Consider the following 26,549-nt stretch of genomic DNA (forward strand, 5'->3'; position numbering starts at 1 on the left):
TGTGATGAGCCTGTTGACGACTCTTAACGACTGCAATAGGTCTTGCAGGAAAAAGCAAGGGGTGAGAAGGTGAAAAATGGCTTTAGTTCCAGTTACAGAAAGGTAGCCGTGTTGGTCTGCCATAGTCAAAACAAAAAAAATTTTTTTCCTTCCAGTAGCACCTTAAAGACCAACTAAGTTAGTTCTTGGTATGAGCTTTCGTGTGCATGCACACTTCTTCAGATACACTGAAACAGAAGTTGCCAGATCCTTCTATATAAGAGTCGTCAACAGGCTCATCACAGCTATCTGCCAATCACCCATTCCCACCACCCTTCTGAGTAATACCCCTCCCCACCTTCTCACTATATAGAAGGATCTGGCAACTTCTGTTTCAGTGTATCTGAAGAAGTGTGCATGCACACGAAAGCTCATACCAAGAACTAACTTAGTTGGTCTTTAAGGTGCTACTGGAAGGAAAAAAATTTTTTTGTTTTGACTATGGCAGACCAACACAGCTACCTATCTGTAACTGTATTAAAACCTTGTTCAAGTTATTTTTGAGTTGCTTGTAACGTGTGGTCTCCCCAGCAAGCTTTCTGCAGCGCAACTAAACTGCGAACAGCCAACATTCCCAACCTCGCGAGGCCCTTTTTCAGATGAGGCGACCCCATGGCGCCGGTATTTCCAAGGCGGCCGCGCCAGAGGCCATTTCGTTTTCCTTTCCAAGGACGTGGGATTTGCCTTATCACAGCGCCGTTTTACGAATAGACAATAACGAAGACACCAGACCGTCAGTTTATTGATATTTATTCTTCTTCTCTTCCCCCGCCCCCCTCGGCCCGCCGCCTTCTCCCCGGCGTATTCCGCCTTTCCCCCTCAAACGGCTCTCGGGGCGGTCGGCGCGAGGCGAGTCCTGCGCATCCGCGCCAAGGGAGAGGAGGCGGCGGCGGCGGAAGAAGCGGCTCCGCGACGGCTCCCTTCCGCAAGGCCAACGGCGCCGCGCTCCCGAGCCAGGCCCGCGTTCCGAGCGGTCGGGCGTCGCGCGGTTGCTGAGGGGACGACGCGGGGCGACGGCAGCCTGCCTTTTCACCCCGCGTCAAGATGGCGGCGGCGGCGACTCCTCCTGCTGCCGCTTCCCCGCCGCTTCAGGAGTTCTCCGTGGCCGAGGAGCGGAGCGGGCACTGCGCCGTGGTGGACGGCGGCTGCCTCTACGTGTGGGGGGGATACGTGGTAAGGAAGGAGCGAGGGAGGCGGCGGGAGGCTCCGGGCGGCCGACGACAAAACATCCCGTGAGGAGACGGTGAAGGGGCGCTGGCTCCGCCCACTCGGGCGCTCGCTGAGGAGAGCAAAATGGGCGGGAAAGCATAACAGGGCGAGAGGCCCCGGAGGGGTGGGGGTTTGGAGGTAGAGGTGAAGCGGGATTGGAGAGAGGGGCCGTCGTTTACCTAAGCGACGTCGCCTATTGGTTGGTCGCTGGTTTTTCGAGGCGCGGCGGCCGGCCTATTTTCCCGCCCCCTGCCCTGAGGAGACCTTCTGTTATAGAGCGGTGTATAAATTCAATAAATAAAAGGGCGACTTGGTTCCCTGCCACTCGCACTCTTTCGCCAATAACATTTCATTTCATAAGATTCAAACACCGCTTGGTTGTGGGGGGGGGGGACACAAAACCTCAAAGCGGTTTACAAAATATAATAATAAAACAGTAAAATTGTCAGCAAGAAAAGTTAACACTGGTTAAAAACTTCCAGAAAGCTGAAATGGCAGTCGTCTTAAAACATGAAAACTCGAATACAACATCTGGGCAGGCTTGTGTAAATGAATGATTTTAGCAGGCATGGGAAAGTGCAGTGTGGTGTACCCCTGCTTGATGTCAATAGGCAGGGAGTTCCAACGTGTAGGTGCCGCCCCATGAAAAAATGAAATTATTACAAATGTGGAGCAGATCTAATGGGGCACCTTTAACAGTGCCAGTTCTGTTAATTGAAGCTGCTGGGTGGGCAATTATGGGGTGAGGCGACCTTGCAGGTAAATTGTCCCAGCCTTGTTGGAGCCATAGCATTGGGTGGCTTTCCCCAACCTGATGCCCTCCAGATGTTTTGGGCTACATTGGTACCTTGGTTCTCAAACGCCTTGGAACCCAAATATTGCAAACCCAGAAGTGTTTGGGTTTGCGAACTTTTTTTGGAAGCCAAACATGCTTCGTTTTGAGTGTTATGCTGATTATTTGAGTTTCACATTTCTGTTTTGGGTGCCACACTTCCGTTTTTAGTGTCATGCTGAGGTCTGTCTGTTTTTGCTATTTATTTTGCATTTTTGTTTTTGCAGCTCTCTTTTTTTGTTCTGGTGACTGTGTGGAACCCAGTTCAGCTATTGATTGATTGATTGTGTGACTGCAGTACATTGTTTATTGCTTTCATTTTATGGATCCATGGTCTCATTAGATTCTAAAATTCATGTTACATTGATGTTATAGGGGTTGTTTTTAAAAGTCTGGAAAGGATGAATCCATTTTGCATTACTTTCTATGGGAAAGCGCGTCTTGGTTTTGGAACGCTTTGGTTTTGGAACAGGCTTCTGGAATGGATTAAGTCTGAGAACCAAGGTACCACTGTCCTACCTTGTCAGCTCCAGCCAGCACAAACATGCCTGCATGGCATGGTGCAAGCCTTCCATGACTCACAGCCAAGATGGTCCTGAGTGACTTTAGAAGAGGAATGGACATACAGTGGTACCTCGCAAGACGAAATTAATTCGTTCTGCGAGTTTTTTCTTCTTGCGAGTTTTTTGTCTTGCGAAGCACGGTTTCCCATAGGAATGCATTGAAAATCAATTAATGCGTTCCTATGGAAACCGCTTGCCGGGCTGGCGGGGCGGAGAAGGGCTTTTCTCCCCACCGCAAGCCTTCAGGACAGGTCCGGGAACAGAGGGGAAGGCGCGCTGCGCTTCTCCTCTGTTCCCGGAGCTTGCGGGGCTTGCGGTGAGGAGAAGGGCTTTCCTCCCCACCGCCAACAGTCAGAACAGCATTCTGAATGTTGGCGGTGGGAAGGAAAACCCTCCTCCCACCGCAAGGCTTCAGGACAGGTCCGGGAACAGAGGGGAAGGCGCGTTGCGCTTCTCCTCTGTCCCTGGACCTGTTCTGAAGGCTGGCGGTCCACCGCCAGCCTTCAGAACAGCCATCCGAAGGCTGGCGGCGGGAGGAGGTCTCTCCGCCCCACCGCCAGCCTTCGGAGCAGCCTTCCGAAGGCTGGCGGGGGGAGAAGGTCTCTCCGCCCCACCGCCAGCCTTCGGAGGAGGTCCGAGGACAGTGGGGAAGACGCGCTGTGCTTCCCCGCTGTCCCCGGAGATTTCCCTATGGGCTTTCATCTTGCGAAGCAAGCCCATAGGGAAATTCGTCTGGCGAAGCACCTGGAAAAACGGAAAACTCTTTCTTCTTGCGAGTTTTCCGTCTTGCGAGGCATTTGTCTTGCGAGGTACCACTGTATTCCTGGAGAATAATAGCCCTGATAGCTGTGCTCTGCCTCCCTGCTTCTGAATACCAGTTGCAGGAAATCACAGGAGCATTAGCCAGGGACCTCTGGCAGCAGCCACCACTTCCCATATGCAAAACTTCATAGTTCAAATAATTATTTACAGTGCCATTAGCTGGATGATTGATTCTGGTTGTGATTTCTCTCCTCTGGCTTTGCTAGCAAACTGGAGGGATGCCATTTCAGTTTCACAAGTACAGTTCTTGGTTCTGCATGGATAACACACGTGCACATCCTCCCAAATACACCATTTGTGTGCAGCTAAATGATCACAGGACAGCAGTGCAGAAAGAGCAGTGGCTGACCTTTTGCTGAGATCTACGGGAGTGCAGGAGAAGGTTGTGCCTTGCTATGGCTAGTCTGCCTTTCCCTGCCTTTGTTCAGGCACAAAGATCTTACAATGATTTTAGTACAAAATAATAATTCCACATGAGTGGCATAGTCTCCACCTCTCTAGCTCCAGAATCCTGATTGCCTTGTGCCATGAGATTAGGCATCAAATATCCCATTTTATGGTGGTTGGTTTTAATGCCTAATACTTACCAAAAGTTTTTATCACCACTAATACTTTTCACGATGAGCAACTCTTCAAAATAGGAATTTCTTTATTACATTGCTTTTAACAATACTTTGGAGTGCCTCGATTTCCCTGCTTCCCATTTGCTGCTGAACCAGACTTCATTTAATTTCCCAAGAGACCTTGGTGGAACTCTGAGCAGAGTGTATCTTAGGTAGCTAGCAAAACTCCTATATACAGGAAGATAATTCCATGAGTGTGCATTATTACAGCACTGCTTCCACATTCCAAATCACTTGATGAGAAGCTATAATTTGAAATGAAAAGTAGCTTGTTATTAAAAAGGAAGATGTCCAGTGACCCTGATGAAACATTTGTATGTCTGTGATTTTCTTTCTTATTTTGGTTAGTCAATTGAAGAAAATGAAGTTTACTTACCTAACGATGAGCTGTGGATCTATGAAATTGACAGTGGATTATGGTAAGTCGTATTATTTACTGACAATTTTTAACAAGGCCTTTGTATCACAAGGGACGCGGGTGGCGCTGTGGGTAAAAGCCTCAGCGCCTAGGGCTTGCTGATGGAAAGGTCGGCGGTTCAAATCCCCGCGGCGGGGTGCGCTCCCGTTGTTCGGTCCCAGCGCCTGCCAACCTAGCAGTTCGAAAGCACTCCTGGGTGCAAGTAGATAAATAGGGACTGCTTACTAGCGGGAAGGTAAACGCGTTTCCGTGTGCGGCTCTAGCTCGCCAGAGCAGCAATGTCACGCTGGCCACGTGACCCGGAAGTGTCTCCGGACAGCGCTGGCCCCTGGCCTCTTAAGTGGGATGGGCGCACAGCCCTAGAGTCTGGCAAGACTGGCCCGTATGGGCAGGGGTACCTTTACCTTTTACCTTGTATCACAAGCCTTCATAACTGTTTCAAAAGGCATGATACTAAATTCCCTGTGTAAAAGTAAATCCCATGGATTTTCATGGACTTTCTGCATAATATGTGCTGGAAAATAGGTATCAGTGTTTCTCCTTCCTTTTTATTGTATTGCTGCGACTAGTCCTGGAGGCTTTCAGCATTTGACAGTGGACACACCCCAGGAGTGGCTTTGACAGGCCGGCCAAAACGCGTGAGGGTAGCTGATGGGTGAGGGAAAGGCAGGTTCTGGCGGATTGAGCAGACGAGACCAACGGTGGGTCCAATAGTCAAGAAGGCGGTTTCTGCATATGCTGTAGTGTAGAGCATGGGTCAGCAAACTAAGGTCCGCAGGCCGGATCAGGCCCAATTGCCTTCTGGATCCGGCCCGCGGATGGTCCGGGAATCACCGCGTGGATCGCCAGCATGCACGTTCTTTCCCTCTCCCTCTCATGGCGGTGGCGGCGCCTCTTGGAGTACTGTGTCCAGTTCTGGGCACCACAGTTCAAGAAGGACGCTGACAAACTGGAACGTGTCCAGAGGAGGGCAACCAAAATGGTCAAAGGCCTGGAAACGATGCCTTATGAGGAACGGCTAAGGGAGCTGGGCATGTTTAGCCTGGAGGAGGTTAAGGGGTGATATGATAGCCATGTTCCAATATATAAAAGGATGTCATACAGAGGAGGGAGGGAGGTTGTTTTCTGCTGCTCCAGAGAAGCGGACATGGAGCAATGGATCCAAACTACAAGAAAGAAGATTCCACCTAAACATTAGGAAGAACTTCCTGACAGTAAGAGCTGTTCGACAGTGGAATTTGCTGCCAAGGAGTGTGGTGGAGTCTCCTTCTTTGGAGGTCTTTAAGCAGAGGCTTGACAACCATATGTCAGGAGTGCTCTGATGGTGTTTCCTGCTTGGCAGGGGGTTGGACTCAATGGCCCTTGTGGTCTATTCCAACTCTATGATTCCTTCCCTCCCTCCTCCTGGCTTCTCCCCACCCTGCCTAGAGGAGGAAGGGGGATGGGCTTTGTTCGCACACCGCTCATCGTCGCCCTGCCGTCGCCGCCAGCCCCTGCCCGCTCGCAAGACACAGGTAAGCAGTCACCGGGGCTCGTGGTGCTCTTACATCATTTCCCCCGCCCCCCAAATATAGTCCAGCCTCACACATGGTCTGAGGGACAGTGGACCGGGCCCCTGCTGAAAAAGTTTGCTGACCCCTGCTGTAGAGGGAAGCGAGGAGCAGCATGGGAATGTAGCCCATCTAAGAGAAGGAAAACTCTTACCCTAAACCTCTGCTGCCTTGTGGGATATCTTCAGGAGAAGAAAAGGTTAAGGAGTAAACCTGACACAAATCTGGAGAGGAGTCCATAAGACGGTTGGCCTGAACATATTGCTCTGCTTTTCTTTGGACCGTAGCAAGGCGAAGAGAATGCTCTTGTCCCTAGCTTCAACCAGAGCCAGGGCCTTTTCAACACTGGCTCCGGCCTGGTGGAACGCTCTGTCTCATGAGACCAGGGCCCTGCAGGATCTGATTCCTTTCCGCAGGGCCTGTAAAACAGAGTTGTTTCGCCTGGCTTTGGCTTGGAGCCAATTTGATTCCCTCCCTCTCTTTCTTTTTCCTTTTTCCTCCTGTGATTAGGCTGCATTTTAATATTTTAATGTTGTATTTTAATCTTGTTTTTAAGTTGTATTCATTCAACTTGTTTTTATTATTGCTTGTTAGCCGCCCTGAGCCCGGCCTTGGCTGGGGTGGGCGGGGTATAAATAAAAATTATTATTATTATTATTATTATTATTATTATTATTATTATTATTGTCATCTGGCCACCCCAGGACCTCCATACACACTGCCCAGGCTTGCACCCCAGGGAGGTCACTTTGATGCTCCTAACGCAGCAGTTTGACTTCATCCCAAGAGGCACACTCCATTGTCTCTTGAGACAGAGATACATGCCAATGATAGGTTGTGTCTAGGGAGGGCACCAGTGGAGTCTGGTCCATTAGGGCAAACGGGGCACTGCCCAACAAGCCTCAGTCTACCCTTCGCTAACTAATACCTGTATTTTATTACATATTTCATTCATGAATCGCTTCCCATGAGGGCTCCTGAAGGAATTTACTCCTGAATCTGTGGGCCAAATTATGGGATTTCTTATGCTCACTGATTTACAGGTCGATGCATCTGATGGAAGGTGAACTGCCTCCATCCATGTCTGGAAGTTGCGGAGCGTCTGTTAATGGAAAGCTGTACATCTTTGGAGGGTATGATGACAAAGGATACAGCAATCGGGTAAAGGGTTCCTTTATTTTTAGAAACTTTCGGATAGAATTACTAAGCTTGTTAAGGATGAAATAGTATAGTAGTGAGAATTAAACTGTTCAAGAAATCTTAACATTATGTTTTGATTTGATTTTCACACGGATGTTACAGGCTAGAACCAGAAGAACAACTTTAGGGTATGTCCAAGTATTTGAACCGCAGAACCTATCACACACACACAAAATCTTTTAACCCTCCTCCCAATTTCCATAATTGTTTGCCATGTGATGTGGGGGCTTATGTTTGAGAAGCAGCCTAATTGGTTGTGTGTAATTTGTTTTGCAGTTCTGTGCATTTTATGCTGCTACCAAAAGAAGGGCAGCAACTCGTTCATGTCAACGTGAATTTGATGACCTGTTTGTTAGGCTGCCATTCAAAATTTATATAAGCCTTCAGAGCTGCCCTTTGATGTCAGAGGGACCCTGCTTGACACCGATGTTTAGGAACTGATCTTGACTAGATTCTGTGGAGTAACTAGATTCTATAACTCTTTATGATGGAGCATCACCGTAATTAATTTTAGCAGAAGTTGTGACCAAACATCAATTGAGAGGTTAAGCCTTTCTGCTTCATTTTATTTCTTTGGAATTTATGTTGTTGTTGTGGAAAAGGTTAAGGACAGTCTGACTTTCAACAGTTAAAATTAGAATACGGAAGCCCCCTGCAATGAGAAGTGCTGCTCATTATTAGCAGTGAGGAAGTGGAGGAAGAATTTAAGCCTTTTCTATTAAAACTATAAAGGACTAAATATTACTGGTTGTTCTCTCCAGACACCACTTTTGCCAATTAGCACTTCATTTTTTCCAGAATATTGCTGTGTGTTGAAAGTGTCTTAATTTCCTTTTAAGCTCTATTATGTTAATTTGCGAACAAGAAATGGAACCTATTTGTGGAAAAAAATCACAGACTTTAAAGGTCAGCCTCCTACACCACGTGACAAACTTGCCTGCTGGGTGTATAAAGACAGGTAATTGTCATGGGTGATTTCACAAATGGGGAGGTGGCATTAACTGGTGAACAGACCAGGCTGTAATTCTGTGTGGCTTGATGACCTTTGTCTTCCCTTAATTCACTTGTGCTTCTGTTCCTTCACTTATAAAATGAGAATTGTCCTGATGTCGACAGCCTGCAAATTATGTGTGAGACATGATACTGGATAGGATTAGAGCCCAAGGCAATATTAAAACCTTGTTAAATGACAGTGGTTCACTGACTTAGAAATATTAGATGATTAAAATATGAATGCATATTTGAGTTTTTCTCTGCTGATTAATCTGCATTTTGGTAGCACAGATAAGTCCTTTTACTCTTAAATGCCTTGCTCCAGTAGTTCCTTGCACACTGGAGGGTGGGAAGGTTTCACACTCAAGGAGATTTGAAACAAGATGATTGCAGATGTCAAAGAACTATAGAGCTGCCTTCTCTAACCTGTTGCCTTCTAGGTGTGTGAGTTGTAGTCAAAAAGGTGTAGAAGGCAACAGGTTAGGGAAGGCTGCTCTAGAGGAATTAAATTAGAGCATCTGACCTCTTAGATCTAATGGCAGGAATTAATTTGTAAATTTTAATTCTGATTTTTTTTTTTAAGGCTCATCTATTTTGGTGGCTATGGCTGTAGAAAGCAGAGTGAGCTGTGTGACTGTTTTGATGTTCATGATGCATACTGGGTAAGAGATCTGTTACAGTTTCAAATAAAGAGGACCCTGTGTTGGAAGGAATATTAGCAGTGGTTTTATTGTCTTTTATTCCTTCTCACCTACTGTTTCACTTCTTTGTTTTCTTTCAGGGAGAACGGATATTCTGGGGATGGCACAATGACGTTCATGTGTTTGATACAACTACACAAACTTGGTATCAGCCAAAAATTAAAGTAAGTGTTATTTGAACTCTGGATTGGTTGTTGTCATGTTTCATTGTCCTCGAGAGGCTTTCCAAACACAGTCTCACATATCTTTCCTTATGCTCTTGGATTGATATGAATATTCTGAATCATTTATTTATTTATCAAAGTATTTCTAGGCAGCTTTTAAGGATAATGCCCTACCATAGTAAAAAACAAATCTGCAGACACAGACATTTTAAAGTATTTCTAAGAAATAAAAACCTATTGCTGTCTAAGGAGAAGAAAGCTGTGAACCAAACTGGTTTTGAGGCCAGTTTGAATGCCTGAACTGAAGAGGCCAATGCAATCCACACAGAAGAGACATCATAGGTGAACCTAGACACGGTGCCCATCCTGTCTTCTTGTGCTAGGCAACTTTGTTAATCTTACCAGTAGTAAGATATCCATATCCATGTAGGACCTTCAATGCAGATCTTAATGTGCAGGCAAAAATCATGGGTGAAGCCGATAACCTGATCCCAAACTTTTAGGGGTTTAGGTTACCACAACAATTTTTAAATTGGCCCCAGAAACTCACAGACAGGATTGATTTTTGATGTTCTGACTTTCCGGTCCATACCAGAATGTAGACAGTCAATTCGTTCTGCAGCAACTGAAGTTTCTAAACCATCTTCAAAGGCAGTCCTGGCTCAAACGCAATACAGCAGTCCTAAGAATCACAGCAGTACTACACCAGTGTGGTGTAGTGGTTAAGAGCTGTAGTCTCGCAATCTGGGGAACCGGGTTCGCGTCTCCGCTCCTCCACATGCAGCTGCTGGGTGACCTTGGGCCAGTCACACTTCTGTGAAGTCTCTCAGCCCCACTCACCTCACAGAGTGTTTGTTGTGGGGGAGGAAGGGAAAGGAGAATGTTAGCCGCTTTGAGACTCCTGAAGGGAAGTGAAAGGCAGGATATCAAATCCAAACTCTTCTTCTTCTTTTGTATTTGCTTGCAGAATGGAGTTCCACCTCAGCCTCGAGCAGCACATTCATGCACAGTCCTAGGAAACAAAGGTTACGTGTTTGGAGGCCGTGTTTTGGTTTGTACTGATTTTATGTTTACGCTATGAAAAAACGGGGGGAAAGGAGCATGTCAGTGCTGGGAAGGGAAAAGCACTCAGCTTTGAAATAAAAATACTGTAAGAGAAAAGTCTTGAAATGGTGAGGCCTGCTGTGAGGGAAAGGGAGCCTATTTACCTTTTTAAAAAGAGCTGCAGTGTTTTGAAAAGTGAGCCAGCCTTTACCAAAGTAACAGAGTTCCAAAACTACAAAGGCAGGTTGTATTGCCAGTGACATCTTGAATGCAGTCAACAGATACTGCTCCCCAAAATATATCTTCTAAGGAAAATACTTTGGATTGTAGTTGGTCCTAATGTATGCATGTAATGTTTAGCAAGATTAGGCTACAAGTGTGTTTATACTTTTGCTGTCTGCAGGACCAGAGACAGTCTGCCTCCGAGTATCAGCAGGAGAGAACTCTTGCCCTTGGGGCCATTTGTGGATTTCCCAAAGGCATCTCTATGTGGACAGGATACAGAGGAGCAAATCCAATTAAGTGGGGAGGGCACTCTTGCACCCAAGTCCTCCTTGAAGCCTTCCCATCCATGTATCTGGTGGGCTGCTAGTGGAGCTGAATGCTGGTCTAGATCCAGCAGGGCTGCCCTTATTTATTTTTATGAAAATGCAGATTGCATTTGAAGTTGCTGTGATCAAGAATAATAACATAAATATATGATTCCTGCTAATGAGAGTGCCCCCTTCATGGATCACTGCCTTGCCGTGGCGAAGGGGCTTGAAGAACTCAGAGAAGCTATGAACTATGCCGAGCAGGGCACACAAGATGAACAGGTCATAGTGGAGAGTTTGGAAGTTCTTAAAGAAATGGGAGTGCCTGATCACCTCATCTGTCTCCTGAGAAATCTCTATGTGGGACAAGAAGCTACAGTTAGAACTGGATATGGAACAACTGATTGGTTCAAAATTGGGAAAGTAGTACGGCAAGGCTGTATATTGTCTCGCTGCTTATTTAACTTATATGCAGAATTCATCATGCGAAAGGCTGGGCTGGATGAATCCCAAGCCGGAATTAAGATTGCCGGAAGAAATATCAACAACCTCAGATATGCAGATGACACAACCTTGATGGCAGAAAGTGAGGAGGAATTAAAGAACCTTTTAATGAGGGTGAAAGAGGAGAGCGCAAAATATGGTCTGAAGCTCAACATCAAAAAAACGAAGATCATGGCCACTGGTCCCATCACCTCCTGGCAAATAGAAGGGGAAGAAATGGAGGCAGTGAGAGATTTTACTTTCTTTTTTTAGTTCAAAATCCTTTATTAGGCATATCGCACCTCACATTAACAAACAAACATCATATACAGACTGTATAAAATACGGGCTCAGCGAACACAATTTATCCCAGTCCTATTCTTAACTCCAAAAAATAAATCAATGTACATAAATAATATAATACAACACAGCAACATCACCTACCATTAAAACCACTAAGTCTCTTTATCATGGCCCATTCTTTCTTCATGGACAGCACTTAAAAATTCAGCCGCTATTAAAGTAATTTGATCATCGCTGTCCGCCAGCAGGTCCTGAACAGTTGGTTGTGTAAAAAACTGTCTATTAAATTTTAGGGCCTCAAATAATTGTCTTCTGGCATAGCTGCCAAAATCACAGGAAAAGAATATATGCTCTAGAGTATCGGGTTCCTGTTTTCTGCATTTACAGAGACGCTCTGATTCTGGGATAGCTAAGTATCTTCCTCTCACTACCGCCGAGGGAAACATGTTAAATCTGGCCAACATAAACAGCCTACATGATTCATGTTTCTTCAGATTTGTCATGTATCCCTTTTGGAAATCTCTACACAAAGGGAGATTTAGGTGGATAGGAGAGCAGGTGCTGTGCTTTGCAACCTCAAGCATGGCGAGAACACTTTTTTCTGTGAGGGTCTTCCTGATAATTTCCCATATATCTTTGGGATCAGAGATTTCAAAATCAGTTAGAGTGAGCCCTATCGAATCCAGTTTTCTCCTACAAATCACTGATAGATTGTAGATTGCCCTATCACTTAAAAGATCGTAAAGTATAGTATTAGGGGATAGGGCTCTATAATGGAGGAAGATCCAATATTTCAAGGTCCTCAGCCATGCCCTTACTGATAAAGGCAGTATTCCCAGCTCACAACATATTGTTTCATATTTTACAGAGTTTGCAAGTCCTAATAATGACCTCAAAAGGGATGCGTGAAATTTATCCAACCTCTTGAGGTCACCTGAAATCCACACTGGTGTGCCGTATAGAAGTTGGGCACAGAGTTTCATGTCAATCACTTGCAATACAGCTGGAATAAATCTGTTTCCTACTGGAGAAAAAAAATAGGATTTAATATGGTGGGCTGTCACTTTGGCCTTAGCTATTGCAGCACATATATGTGTATTCCAATTCATATTATTTTTGAATGTGATTCCCAGATAATTGAAGTGCTTAACTTCCTGTATTAGATGTCCATTAATTATACAGCCTTTTGGGTTCCCTCTCTTTCTGAATTGCATAATCTTTGTCTTATCATAATTAATTTTGAGATTATTGAGAGAGCAGTAGTTTGAGAAACTCTTAAATAATTTTTTTAAACCCAAAACAGAGAGTGAAATAATTACAGCATCATCTGCATAAAGTAATAAAAAGTGGGCTATTGTTTAAATAAGGAGTATGAGTGGTTGCGTTTTGAAGAAATAATGGTAGGTCAGATAGAAATAAATTAAATAGGGTAGGGGCCAAGATACAGCCTTGCCTAACTCCTCGATTATTCAGAATAGGACCTGCAAGTCTACCATCTTTTGATACTTTAACATATCCCTCACCGCTCCATGTGCGTCCCTCCCGAAGCTGCGCGCTCGGTGGAAGAGGACGACCATCCCAGATAGAAGGAGTGTACCGTTCTTCGGTCAAGGGTATACGATAGCTGCGCTCCCCTGCTAGAACCTCCAAACAAGCTCAAGGTCCATTTGTAGATTTTACTTTCTTGGGCTCCATGATCACTGCAGATGGTGACAGCAGCCACGAAATTAAAAGACGCCTGCTTCTTGGGAGAAGGGCAATGACAGGCCTAGACAGCATCTTGAGAAGTAGAGACGTCACCTTGCCAACAAAGGTCTGTATAGTTAAAGCCATGGTTTTCCCAGTAGTGATGTATGGAAGTGAGAGCTGGACCATAAAGAAGGCTGATCGCCGAAGAATTGATGCTTTTGAATTATGGTGCTGGAGGAGACTCTTGAGAGTCCCATGGACTGCAAGAAAATCAAACACATCCATTCTTAAGGAAATCAGCCCTGAGTGCTCACTGGAAGGACAGATCGTGAAGCTGAGGCTCCAGTACTTTGGCCACCTCATGAGAAGAGAAGACTCCCTGGAGAAGACACTGATGCTGGGAAAGATGGAGGGCACAAGGAGAAGGGGGCGACAGAGGACGAGATGGTTGGATAGTGTTTTCGAGGTTACCAGCATGAGTTTGACCAAACTGCGGGAGGTAGTGGAGGACAGAGGTGCCCGGCGTGCTCTGGTCCATGGGGTCACGAAGAGTCGGACACGACTAAACAACAACAACAATGAGAGTGCAGCCAGCAGACATAAAGGGATTTCCTCTGTGGAGTTCCCTTTCTCCATCCACCGGTATTCAATACAAGAAGCCAAAGTTCTTCCTATTCACCATCCTGCTTTTCCTCTTGACCAAATGAAATATATTGGAACTGTGCCTTAAGTTAGAGAGAGGGGGCTAGGTAGGAAATCAGAGAATTGATCATGGGTGGTGCTCATGGGAGTTGTAGTTCAGAACATCTGGAGGTTACCAGGTCAGGGAATATTGCCTTAATCCATAAAGAACACAATCTGTCTTGAAACAGCTGCAATTTGCCCATTTGAGGAGTTCTCAGACAGAATCTATTACTTGGCTGTCCTTTGAAAATAATTCTGTATTGTCATATTTTCCTAATTAAACTTTTTTATTTTAACAGCAAAAAAGAATGAATGATTTACATTATTTGAATTTGGATACCTGGGTTTGGTCAGGAAAGTAAGTTTTTCCTCATGTCATAGCTCTGTTGTATGTAACAATTTATGTTCAATGTATTTGTATATTTAGTACTGAATACTCCCATCATTTGGGACGCGGGTGGCGCTGTGGGTTAAACCACAGAGCCTAGGACTTGCCGATCAGAAGGTCGGCAGTTTGAATCCCCGCAATGACGAGGTGAGCTCCCATTGCTCGGTCCCAGCTCCTGCCAACCTAGCAGTTCGAAAGCACGTCAAAGTGCAAGTAGATAAATAGGTACCGCTCTGGCGGGAAGGTAAACGGCGTTTCTGTGTGCTGCTCTGGTTCGCCAGAAGCGGCTTAGTCATGCTGGCCACATGACCCGGAAGCTGTACGCCGGCTCCCTCGGCCAGTAAAGCGAGATGAGCGCCACAACCCCAGAGTCAGCCACGACTGGACCTAATGGTCAGGGGTCCCTTTACCTTTACCTTTTACTCCCATCATTACTTTTTCCCCCCTTTGGTTTTCTTTTGGGGGGGAGCTTGAGCTAAAAACTGCTCTTTGTTATGCTTAAAATAACAACGATGCCCTTTTTTAGATAATTGTTTTAGGGTGGTAAACAGCAATATGGTTTTGGGGAAGATTTATTTAGATGGTGTAGAAATCTCAGTTTGACATATCTTTGAAGTACGTTTATCCATTCTTATGGGTGTTCTCAGACTGGGAAAACAGTATTTTGTAAAAGAAAAAGGAAGGAAAGGAAGGGAAAGGAAAGGAATTCTATAAGGACAGATTCCATTAGCTGTCCCTCCTTTAATTTTTTTGTTTAAATTTTGTTTGACTTTAAATTAGCAGTATTTATTGTTCTGGGCCTCAGACCCAATGAATTTATTACCATATTACACATTTATTACCATATTTATTACACATGCCAAGCCTCTAAGGAGAACAGGGTCCATAGCCCCCTTCTCACCAATATCAGATAGTGCTTCTATTAAGAGCCTGGCTCCTTGGCAGCTATGGATTCCTGGTTTTGAAAGACGAGGAGAGTCCTCAGGCAGATCCTGGTATTTTCATGGATCCTAAGAATGTCCCAACAGGAGGTTCCCAAGAGCAAAAAGACTTGAAAAATAGAGCATTACCCATGGGAAGGGAATTGGCAGTGGTGCAGTAAGCAAGCGCTCTGTAAGCAAATCACCTGACGTGAATGCTGACTTCGCAGAATAGTTGTTTCCCCCACCTGAAAGATGCTAGACTGCCCACCCAATAATTATTTTGTTTGTTTCTTGAAATATGTAGGCCTTTTATTTTTTGCTTGCTTTTCCTAGAATTTGTACAAATGGAGAAAAACCAGGAGACAGATCATGGCATACTTTGACATCTGTAACAGATAGTAAACTTTTCCTGTTTGGTGGGCTGAGTTCAGACAATGTACCCTTAAGTAAGTAGTTTGATATTAATTGATAGCTATCATTTTATTTATTCAAAATTATTGTGTACACTGTGCTAAGAAGGAAGCAAGTTACAACTGAATGATTTGTGTGATTAACAAACTATAATGCTAAGATAAATTAAAAACTTGTTTGTCAATGAATTGCTGGCACAATAGCAACAGAAAAACTCTGGATACATGATGCTTGAAGGACTTGCCACCATCCTGGCTCCCGTCCCCCTGCTCCAAATCTGACTACAAGTAAACTTAAAGATAATATTTCAGTCCATCTTTTATCAAAGTCTAGCAGATTTCATGTTTCAGAAGGAAACTGCTGTGGCTTTCTTTATAAGTCAAAGAGCTGCAGCCAGCTGAAGATAAAATCAGTGTCAGAATGTTTTTAAAAATGGTTCCTTTAGTTTTTAGTTTCAAACTTGGCATTTTAAAAAACAGTACTATAACTCACTGGCTGCAGTTACTTAGGGGTAAATCTATTTATCTGTAGAGCTTACTTCTAACTAAACAGACATAGGGTAAATTTTTATTACTATTTATTGAAAGCAGTTTTATCCAGGTCTTCACACAAAAGTGACTCTCAGAGCACCTTTCCTTCTAACAAAGCTGCTTTGAGTTCTGGGTACTTTCCATCTCCAGCCAATAGGCCTTTTGAAGATATCTGGGCTTTAAAATGGTACCCCTGCCTCCCAAGACTAGTTTATTGTCTGCCTCTGCAGCAGAAGTCTGAAATGTGCAGCCTAGTCTGCAGGCTGTCACAACAGACAGAAAGGAAAAGTGGTGAAAAGAAGAGGACTCGCCCAAGCAGAGATGCTGAATGCTTGTGAAACATAGAGTGGTCCCAGCCCATAGAACCATGTAACTAGTCAAGTCTGTGCTCAAGGAGGCTTCAAGTTACAACATCCCTCCTTGCCACCACTTTTGTAACGGAAGGGAATTTTAAAAGCAGGTAGTTCTGATATGAAGGGACACGGGTGGCACTGTGGGTTAAACCACAGAGCCTAGGACTTGCTGATCAGAAGGTTGGCGGTTCGAATCCCCGCAACAGGGTGAGCTCCCGTTGCTCGGTCCCTGCTCCTGCCAACCTAGCAGTTCGAAAGCATGTCAAAGTGCAAGTAGATAAATAGGAACCGCTCTAGCGGGAAGGTAAACGGCGTTTCCGTGCGCTGCTCTGGTTCGCCAGAAGCGGCTTAGTCACGCTGGCCACATGACCCAGAAGCTGTCTGCGGACAAACGCCGGCTCCCTTGGCCCATAGAGCGAGATGAGCGCCGGAACCCCAGAGTCGGTCACGACTGGACCTAATGGTCAGGGGTACCTTTACCTTTACCTTTAGTTCTGATATGGCACTAAAGTCCAGTGTTCTGTAGGAGGAGGGAGTCAAAAGCCCATAGGGTTAGTACAAGCTGCTCCTTGGGTCCTGTCCACAGTTGCCCTAGTTTTTCCTATTCAGTATCATTTATTTCATGTTTAAACACGAAACATAATATATTGCAGAACTTAAATGGTCTCTTATTATCAAGTTGTTTGTGTTTAAATAAAATAAATAGCAGTAATTATGCATCTTTCTTTATTTTCAGGTGATGGTTGGATTTATGATGTCGCAACAAACAAATGGCAACAACTTACATACTTACCAAAGAGCATACCGAGGTACAATCAGAGGCGTACCTGGGGGTTGGTGAAACCAGCCCCCAACCAGGGGTGCAGGCCTGGGGGGAGGGGCGTGCAAAAAACACCTCTCAGACTGTGGAGTGTATGATGTAGGTGTGTGTGGTGACTTGCCTCCACTGTCGTGGTGAAATCAAACATAGGAGAAGCTTCCTGTCCTTTTTGCATCATGCCACAAATGCATGCTAATTCTTTTGCTCTTCCTCCTTGCCTTGCTTTCACTGCGGATGCTTTAAGTAGTTGGGTCACATAAAATGTAGTCATTTCTAATGTGGCTATTGCAGTAAAGTATTGTTTTTTGGGGGGGCAGGGGGCCAATACTATTCTTTTCCAATGGTTTAAGGGCTCCTAGGCATGCCTCTGGGTATAATAAACTAGTCAACTTTTTCTGGAATTGAAGAAAGTATGAATAAATCGTTATGTTCAACATGGGAGCATGGGCTTGGATCCAGTGATGCCAAGTGCAAGTATAAACTTCTGTTCAGGCAGAAGTTCTGTTCACATCAGATGTTGTCCTATAGAGTCCCCTGAGCTTCTGGAATGGGAGGGTGGAGGCAGGAAAGCCCTGTTAGACAAGTGGAAATCACATCATAGGTCATAGAATCCAACCAGGTATCTTTAAAAAACAACCCCAAAATGAATTGTGCACATTTTCAGTTAACTTTATCCTATATCTCTGTCTGAACCAGAAATATAATTTTCCAGGTGATATAAAAAGTTATCAGTATAGATACATACGATTGTGAAGAAATAATATTTGATTAATTTCACATAATCATTCACCTAATGGACATTTATTTGAATTTTATTTGACTTCCACCCTAACACACTTATTTGGAAGAAAGTCACATTGACTTCAGGAGAAACTGCTTGCTTGGTTCATGCGATCGGGATGGCGGCCTTAAAGCCCTGATTCAAATGAATATATCTACATGGGTGAGGGAGTGAGATTGCATCCACACCTTCTATTTATTTATTTGTGTGGGTGTGTGGGTGTAGGCTGCACTATAACAAAACATTCTTGATATGCATGTTTTCAGAGGGCCTGCATGTTGACTTTAGCTGTGCAGGCCCTGTGCAAATATATCACTGCAGACTGAACAGGCGCCACCCATGGGGCTGCAATTACACTCCCACACCACAGCTAGTCTCTACAGTAGATAGAATCTGATTCAAATTGAGCCAAACTATCATCTTCACCCTCCATTCTAATGAAGTCTCCACCCCCAATGGTTTAGGTAGACTGCGCAACAGCACACACTAACCACAATGTATTTTGATACTTAGATCTTCTCGTATTAAAGCAATTTTATATAAAATTAGATTGAAATCAGAGTGAGATTTTTCTTCTCCTCCACCATATTTGCTTTAGAAATGTAGATGTAGGGGGTTTCTCCTTAGCTTGAACTGCAGCCAAGCCACTAGGAATATGAAAAATATGCACATACCCTTCTAAGCAACTCCTCCCTCTGTGCCCTTTCATCACCATGCAGTATTGGGCAGGGATCAGTAACTGTTGGCCCCATGGCCGAATCTGCTCTCCTGAGGAATACCTTGGAGGCAAGAGAGCTGTGTGGAAGGTCTGTCAGACTCCTTTGGAGAGGTGGGCCTCAGCCTCTTGTAAAACTAGCTGCTAACTGGAAACTACCAGCAGGTAATGGTCCTCTCCAGGGAATCAAACGTTAAACAAAGTGCATTTGCATTTCTGCTAAGATTTTTAAGTAAAGGTTTTAATCCAGAGAAAGTTGGCCTCAGAACAATAGTTTGAAGCCAACAGGACCCAAGACTGCAATTTCCTAAACATGCTTGCTTTGAAAATTGATTTTTTTTGTGTGTGTGTTTTTGAGGGGGGGGGAGATAGTTGAAGAGTGGTGTAAAAATTATTTTGCTAAATAGATAAACACCCAAACTATCACTTTTTAACACTTCGTGAATATATGAAGATGAATACATGAATGCATCCATTTAAAAAATACTGTGTTGGGATGGATGTCCATGTCTCTGTCTGTGGTGTTACTCTGTGATGCCTGTTCCAAGTAATCACCTTACCTAACAGCCTATAAGCTGATAAACATCTGTGTTTGATCTCACCCTTCGGTAAAGGTAAATATGCTAAAGATCAGAGTGATTTCACAGCCTGGCCTTCTCTTGGTTGTGCTTTAGCACATCTGCTGGGCTAGACTTCATTCTTTTTTTCATAGTGTGGACTCAGCTGCCACTCCTGTTGCGATATTGGCCCTTGCTGATAAGTACTTTTTTCTTAATAAAAGATACCATCCCTGACAGTTGCACAGAATACTTTGTAGAATTCAGTTATAACTCAGTACTATAATTCTAGGTGGAGGGTTTATTTTAAAAGGTGACGTTAATCTAGCTGATATGTGATGCAAATAACATGCTTTATTAGAATGTCTAGGTGCTAAGTTAGAGCAGCTGTGAGAGGACATAAACCTATCAGTCTGTAGAAAAAAGCTTCAGGTTTCAAGCTAGGAGTCAAGGCACAGAGTCAAGGCAGGAAAGGCTTTCCAGTGTTCTGCGATGATCCAGTCCAGGCCAGAGTTTTCCTAATGCAGATAAGACAGAGGCAGACCTATGAACAGGTATGAGGAAGAGAACAGGTGGGATACAGTTTAGTGTAAGGAGAACAGTGCATAATTGCTGAAATTAATGAAGTAAGAAGTGCTATTTAGTACGGAGTCATCTTGCGCATATTTTTGCAATAGTTAAATAAACAAAAGGGGACAAATTCTGCAATCCTGTTGACCTCAGTGAGTCTGTTAATTCTTGAAAGAAAATTCAGCTCAGTGCAGTGAAGCTCTCTTTACAAACCTATATGAATTGGTCCTATTTTGAACTGCTGTGTATCCATGCATACCCATTTGTTTATTTTGCACTAGCATGTGCAAAAAGAAAACTTACTCCCTTTAGCATAACTTTGTAAACCATTAACATTCAGAAAGCTCCACCTCTTGAAAGATGAAAAGGAGGGATGAGAGATTAAAGACCCTTTGTTCCTTTGACCTCAGTGACATATCAGGGGTGGGGTGAGGAGAAACTGAACTTAGCAGCTCACTCTAGCTGTGGAAAGCTGGTATGTAAACTAAATTACCAAACTCTTGTGCTTTTTTTCATAAGTGTGTTTTTAAGGTAACATATTCCATCTCAGTGCTTGTCAGATTCCTTTGAATTGAGACAGGGGAGGGAAGAGAGGTGCTTTCTTTGTCCCAGAGATGTTTCTCCAACTCTCAAATTATGCCCTTCAGAATAAGCAAGTTCAAGAATCAGTGCCTGGGTTTCACCCTATGATTTTGAGTGAAGGCCAAGATCTGTAAGAAAGAAAGATTTCTTTCCAATGGCCCAGTTTTTAAATCATTGCCATGGCCATTCCTACTCTCAAATCAAGTCCCTCTGTATCACAGCAGCCATTTTTAATTGTGTTTGCTAAAGGTACTTTTTAAATCTGCACTCACAAGAGAACTATTTTGGTTGTGTTCCTCATATTTAAATCTATCTTGCTGGGCTTTATGATAGCATCATTTTAAGAATTGGAATGCATACATTGTTAAACGTTTATTAAACAGCTGTGTTTAACTAAAAATGTAAGCCCGCTCATGGTAAGTAGTAAAAGGGTAGTAAATTCTTGATTTGTGTCTAATGAATTCAGATGTTTTTAGAATCCATTTGAGTGGACTAGTTAGTTAGTTCAAGAGCTGAGAGACAGCTCCATTCAAATAAATCTATTTACTATGTAGTAGAGATTAAAGGGGGAGAGTGCTACAATAGCCTACAAAATGCACTAAAACCCTATGATAGCTACCTGAAAACTTTTTTTAAATGCACAGTTATTTGAGTATTTACTCTCACTATAATATACTTTTAGATTGTGGCATACAGCTTGTCTTGGTAAAGAAGGTGAAGTGATGGTCTTTGGAGGAAGTAAAGACGACTTGCATTTCATGGACACGGTCAGTAAATAGAACACTTGTTAAATGTCACCATTGTGCTGATAAATCTTTTAATTGAAATTTAAAAATATTTTTATGGAGAGAATTTAGGTAAACAGAATCAGACCACATGAGAGGAGTTTTTATCCTTCCTGAACTACTCCTCCCTCTCCTTTCCCTATGCACCCCTAAATCTCTTCTGGGGCTCCCACAACCCTCCAGAGCATATTTGGGGGGGCGCCTGGGGGGGTGCTTGAGGAGAGGGTGAGGATATTCCATTTCACAAATTGAAATCCTTGCATTATCAGAACTGCTTTGTTGGCTTAGCCCAATGTTTTTAAATACCTTATTAAAATATTTAGTTGCTCTTCCTTACCCAGTTTTGCTGGGGGGTTTTAACTGTTTCTGCTGCACGTTGGTATTGTTGATTTTATGTTATTTTTAATTGCACATATTTTAATGCAATGTTTTATTGTTGTGCATTGCTATAAGTACCTTTGTTAAAAAGTAACTCATAAATATTTGAATTTTTTGTTGTTCTTGCTTAGGGACACTGCAGCGATTTATTGATTTTTCAGACACAACCATACTCACTTCTCAGGTGAGCTGAGAAATTACTCAGATAACAATATTATAAAGCCATGAGCCTAGTTGAGTTCAACACTGTTTAAAAGCAACTGTATATTCCAAAATGTTAAGCGGTAACTATCCCGACATAGCGGCTTCAGAGCACATGCAGGGCCACTGACACACACTAAGCTGTACCCATGCAGGGGCTGTTCAGGGAGTCAGGGAATGCTCCGCACACAGTGCAATGATTTCTATTTCAGTTGCGCATCTGTTAACCTCAAACTTGAAACCACGTACAAAACAGTGTGCGACTTTGAAGAGTCCAAAGCCTTTTCCATTCACTTGATAATCCTTGCAACATCACTTTAAATAGGTCAGCGTTATGGGTGCAACGCAAGTGATGAGTCCCGTCAGCAGAAGCCTTGTGCAATAGGGCTGCTTCCAGCACCTCTTCACTCCCTCTCCCACACTCCAAATTGGCTTAGTGTGGGTGGGTGTCAGGAACAGTGCACAGGGGGAAGGGGGATCATTCCATCAGACGAGCTGACAGAAGGATCACCTTAGCACAGAGTTGAATTAATCACTTTAGTCCCCATATTGCAGGTAAGGGGCCAGGGCTGAGGTTGCGACAGCATTTCAGTTCTTGGCTCCGAACCATGGCCTGTCTATCTTTGTATCTGACCCAGTGTCGGTTACGAACCATGGTGTGTGAAACACTGTCAAACTATGTGAACCATGGTGTGTGAAACACTGTCAAACTATGATATCAAGCCTCTATTTGAAGCTGGTTTGCAAACCACAGTTGATGTGGGCTGTGGTTTTCAGTTATCAAACCCTGGAAAACACACAGACCTCCTTCAGAAGGCTAATGCACCATGTGGATGGGAGCAAACTTGCAAAGCTGAGCAGATGGAAGACAAAAGCTGCTCTAAGCCATGGTTTAATGTTGGATGTCCAAATCATGGTGTGGAGTCTTAACTGCAGTTAGCACAAACCAGTTTGGCGTGATGTTTCAACTAAGCCATATTAACTTGCCTAAAGCCACCTGGTAAATTCATAGTTGAGATGAGAATACCTAGGTACTTACATGGATAAAACTGTTTCCTTCTATATAGTTTAGTGTTTAACCTGCAAAACGTTGTAATCTGGCATTATCTCTTTCAGACTGAGCCTTGACTGCATTGGTAAAAATGCTGCCCTCTTGGAGAACCAACTGTCCTGGTTACCATCTAGACTTTTGGAGGAAGCTATGGATAAAATAACTTTTTGGGCTGCTGTTAGCCATCGTCAAGAAAGAAAAGCCAAAGAAGCAGCACAGGAGCAGATTAATGTCTCTTAGCAACCATTCTTCATGAATATACAGCGCACAGTACAGACCCTTCTTGGAGATAATTTAGAAAAGTTACTGTTGACTGGGCTGAATTTCTAAGGTTGGGTCAGATCAGGTGAAAGGCACTCTGATTTGCTAGTGCATAAGGAATAGGAGCAGAGTCTACTGGTGTAATAACAGCCCCACTTAGGGGCTCTGGAGGTTAATACCAACTTTCTTGGGTTTACTGAGCCAGTTCATAAAGCTAGTTGAGCCATTTATTATTATTAAAGCTAAATATGTTAATGAGGCTTCAGACAGTCAAAGCTTTATTTGGTCATATTCCTGTGTATTGCTACACTTTAGCCATTGTCTGAAGAGGGGGATTTCTTTAATACATCTGAAGCCGCAAAACTCTCTTCTTTCGACAGCACTGTAAAAAACTTGGTTGAAAGTTGCATGGGCCGGGTATTGACACTATTTTATAGAAACACTTTAAAGTTGCACTTTTGTGTTAAATGTTTTTACTGGGCAAAGTTTTACTGTTGCAATAAACATAGATGGACTGTAAATAATCACAATTTTAAAAATGTTACGCAGACCACAATGTGTAAGGTTTGTATTCAACTTTGCTGTTTTTTTGTTATTTATTGTAAAGTATTTATAAAATACAAATTTCCTATCAGTTTGAGGTATTTAGCTAATAGGGACCCTGTTGTTACCATTTTGCTGTTATGTTTTGAGTAGAATCTTACTCTGAATACTTTTACTCACTTGCCATTTTGAGCAAAAATCTTGGAGGGAAATCTTTTTGTTTATACATCTACTTTGAGTTGCCTTCAGGCTGGTTGCAGTAATAACTAAGAACATGTGGTATTAGGAGATTCGGAGGAGGTAGAGTCATGCCATGATATGCTGCTTAATAACTCAGTATCACATTTAAGCCATATATCTCTTTAGGGATATTTTTGATACTAGGGGAGGAATTCAACATCACACTCTTCTGATCATTCCACCAGCACATGCATTTCAGTTCCCCAGAGGGAACAATCCCTTGCCTACTCTCTCCCTCAAACCTAGGGTGTGGGGAGCCCATTGCGCAAGTGGAAATCTTTGTGCTAATGGGACTTGTTAGCCGAATCCCACCGCGGCAGTTTTGCTTCTGTTGGGGAAGGGGTGATGCAGATTTTATATAACTGATCTTTGCTTCCTTGTTCTTAGTGCAGAACCTACAAGCTAAAATAAGGAATGTGGGCTTTTACTCCCAAAACCGAGTATGTGACTCATCAAATATAGAGCTATGTTTCAGATATTTGACTTTGGACCTAATATATGAATGACTGAAAATCAGAGGAATCGGGTGCTTCAAGCACCTGAACAGATGCAGCAGTTTAGTGAAGCCATTAATGCCAACCTTTGTCGTGGAACAACGGCATAACGTACTTTGAACGTACTGTAGGTAGCAAGTGACTTTTTATCTACCTTTCGTCATGAGATTCACCCCAGTTCTGCTCCCTTCTCGGTAAAATGTTGCACTTGGCATTGACGGATGACGCAGTCTTGGAGCAAATCAAGATGTCACAAATATTTCTCTTGAAGTATTTTTAATGATCATCCTGGCAGATGTTTGGGTTAAGGCTGAAAACTTGTGTGTGGAAGTTGTGTGCCTTTAACAAGCTGAAATTCAGCAGGCGAAGCTTTTCTGATGTGCAGGTGAAGTAATGAGTTAGTTTCCTCTGAATCTCTGCTTGTTGCACAGCTGTTAAAACACAAAAGGGTTCCATCCTAAAGAAAAGTTGGCAAAACTAGCCTAGTAGGATAAGAACCCTTTATTGCATTATTAGAATTGATCTGACCAGTTATGAAAATTACGGCATTGGAGAATGCTGCACAGGAGCATTCAGTTCTTGCCTTCTGGTCCCCAGCACATGCAGGATACTCAAGAGTGCCATACACGTCAAGCATTAAAATGCAATCCCCTGGGATGTTCTGCACAAGGCCTCTGCAAGAACGAATGGGAGCAGCTCCCATACATGAGCAGGAAAACCTCAGTGGATTGCGACAGTATTTTGAAGTGATAGTCGTTTATTTTAATGGAACCTCTACATAATGTGTTTAGGATTGGTGTGAGAATTCTATGAACTTCCAGATAACCTTGCAAATAGCAATGGTGCTACTTAAAAGGTCAAATCCTGATGATTTCAAAGTCAGGGGAACTTGACTCCGAACTTCAGTAGCATACCTGAGCTATAAAACTTTGACAGGGAAGTATCCGCAAGTTTTTCATATTGAAATTGTGTTCAGAATCAGTTCCAAAGAAAAGTGCCTTTACTGCCTTATTATGTTTTCATGTGTGTTTTACAATATCTGCAGAAGACTGAAATTTTCTCTTGCAATAAAAACATGGAATTCTGACGATCTTGTTTCTGTTATACAATTATATACAGTAATCCTGTTTACTGATAGCAAACTTACGATTATTATGGGGCTGAAACCACACCATGCACACAAGCAAGTTGTCGGCAGGTATACAGTCACCGTACAGTTTGCAGAAGTACCCACACCACCACTCCAAAGAAGTTTTAGGGAAGACCATCGCACAAACAGACCATTGGGCATGTTCAGTGGCCATAGAAGACTGTTAGGGGACAGAGAAATGGAAAACCAAGGGGGAGAAGGGAAAGGAATGGAGCATTGCACACTGCAACAACGTTTTATTAGTTTGGAAACAAATGAAAGAGGCTTCTTATTTATTAAATTCGTATACGACCCTTCATCCGAAGATCCCAAGGTGGTTCACAACACAACAGAAAAATACAAAATAAGAACACAAAGTACAAAATAGCAATACAGTACAAAAACAAATAACCCTCCCATAAAATGACCTGCACACTGTGGCAGGGGTATAGCCAAGGAATGCCAAAGCGCATAGTTTATAGACAGAAAGGAAATCACACTTAAAAACATCGTTGCCTGTGAGTTTACAGAATATTGATGGCAACTGAGTGGGGGTTAGGGGTGCAGGTAAGTCAGGTAGACAGTGAATCTAGCAGTTGAAGTGGATGGTTGAGAGCAGAAGAAAGGATGTGTGTGTCCACTGAAAACTAAATCCACACACCCCAAGGAAAATGGAGGGAAGAGGATACTAGGCTGCACAATTTTAGTCACTTGAATACTCGAGCAGAAGGTTTAGAATCCAGGCCCTCTTTTCGGTGCCTGTGAGTTGTCATAACTGGCAAAATTGACACATAAGCTACGGGACAAGGATAACTGTGACTTTAAGGATGAATGGGAACCCTTTACAAAGTATCTGAAACAAAGCGAACTGGACTCCTTGGCTGGTTTTGAATAAACATTCACAAACTTTTAATTGATAATAATCAGCTAAATAGTTTGAGGATCTATACAACTTTGTAACATGCAGAAAACAGCAGAGAAACCAAA

The 26,549-nt window shown here is 43.4% G+C and overlaps 1 protein-coding gene across 3 annotated transcripts; it reads left to right on the forward strand.

The window, feature by feature from the left end:
- The first annotated feature begins 630 nt into the window (after positions 1-630).
- On the forward strand, positions 631-25,520 carry KLHDC1 (kelch domain containing 1). Of its 3 annotated transcripts, none has more exons than XM_053385130.1 (13): positions 631-772; positions 4,437-4,507; positions 7,100-7,217; positions 8,096-8,214; positions 8,833-8,911; positions 9,031-9,114; positions 10,082-10,165; positions 14,150-14,208; positions 15,495-15,607; positions 17,192-17,264; positions 21,163-21,247; positions 21,775-21,827; positions 22,961-25,520. In XM_053385130.1, exons 3-13 carry the CDS (start codon positions 7,104-7,106, stop codon positions 23,133-23,135), a joined length of 1,038 nt encoding a protein of 345 aa, XP_053241105.1. In that variant the 5' UTR covers positions 631-772; positions 4,437-4,507; positions 7,100-7,103; the 3' UTR covers positions 23,136-25,520. The 3 variants fall into 3 exon arrangements, with proteins under 3 accessions (XP_053241105.1, XP_053241180.1, XP_053241022.1); XM_053385047.1 differs by lacking the exon at positions 631-772 and adding an exon at positions 811-1,212; XM_053385205.1 differs by lacking the exons at positions 631-772; positions 21,775-21,827 and adding an exon at positions 808-1,212 and having other exon boundaries at positions 22,961-23,077.
- Positions 25,521-26,549: the final 1,029 nt, after the last annotated feature.

Source organism: Podarcis raffonei, chromosome 1, assembly GCF_027172205.1.
Source record: "Podarcis raffonei isolate rPodRaf1 chromosome 1, rPodRaf1.pri, whole genome shotgun sequence".
Lineage (NCBI taxonomy): Eukaryota > Metazoa > Chordata > Lepidosauria > Squamata > Lacertidae > Podarcis > Podarcis raffonei.

What these genes read in the sequence shown, in the direction of transcription:
- KLHDC1 (XM_053385047.1), top strand. Translation starts at nt 1,084, where the DNA reads ATGGCGGCGGCGGCGACTCCTCCTGCTGCCGCTTCCCCGCCGCTTCAG. An exon ending in GAAATTGACAGTGGATTATG is followed by an intron (nt 4,508 to 7,099) that starts GTAAGTCGTATT and finishes ACTGATTTACAG; the next exon opens with GTCGATGCATCTGATGGAAG. An exon ending in ACAAAGGATACAGCAATCGG is followed by an intron (nt 7,218 to 8,095) that starts GTAAAGGGTTCC and finishes TTTCCTTTTAAG; the next exon opens with CTCTATTATGTTAATTTGCG.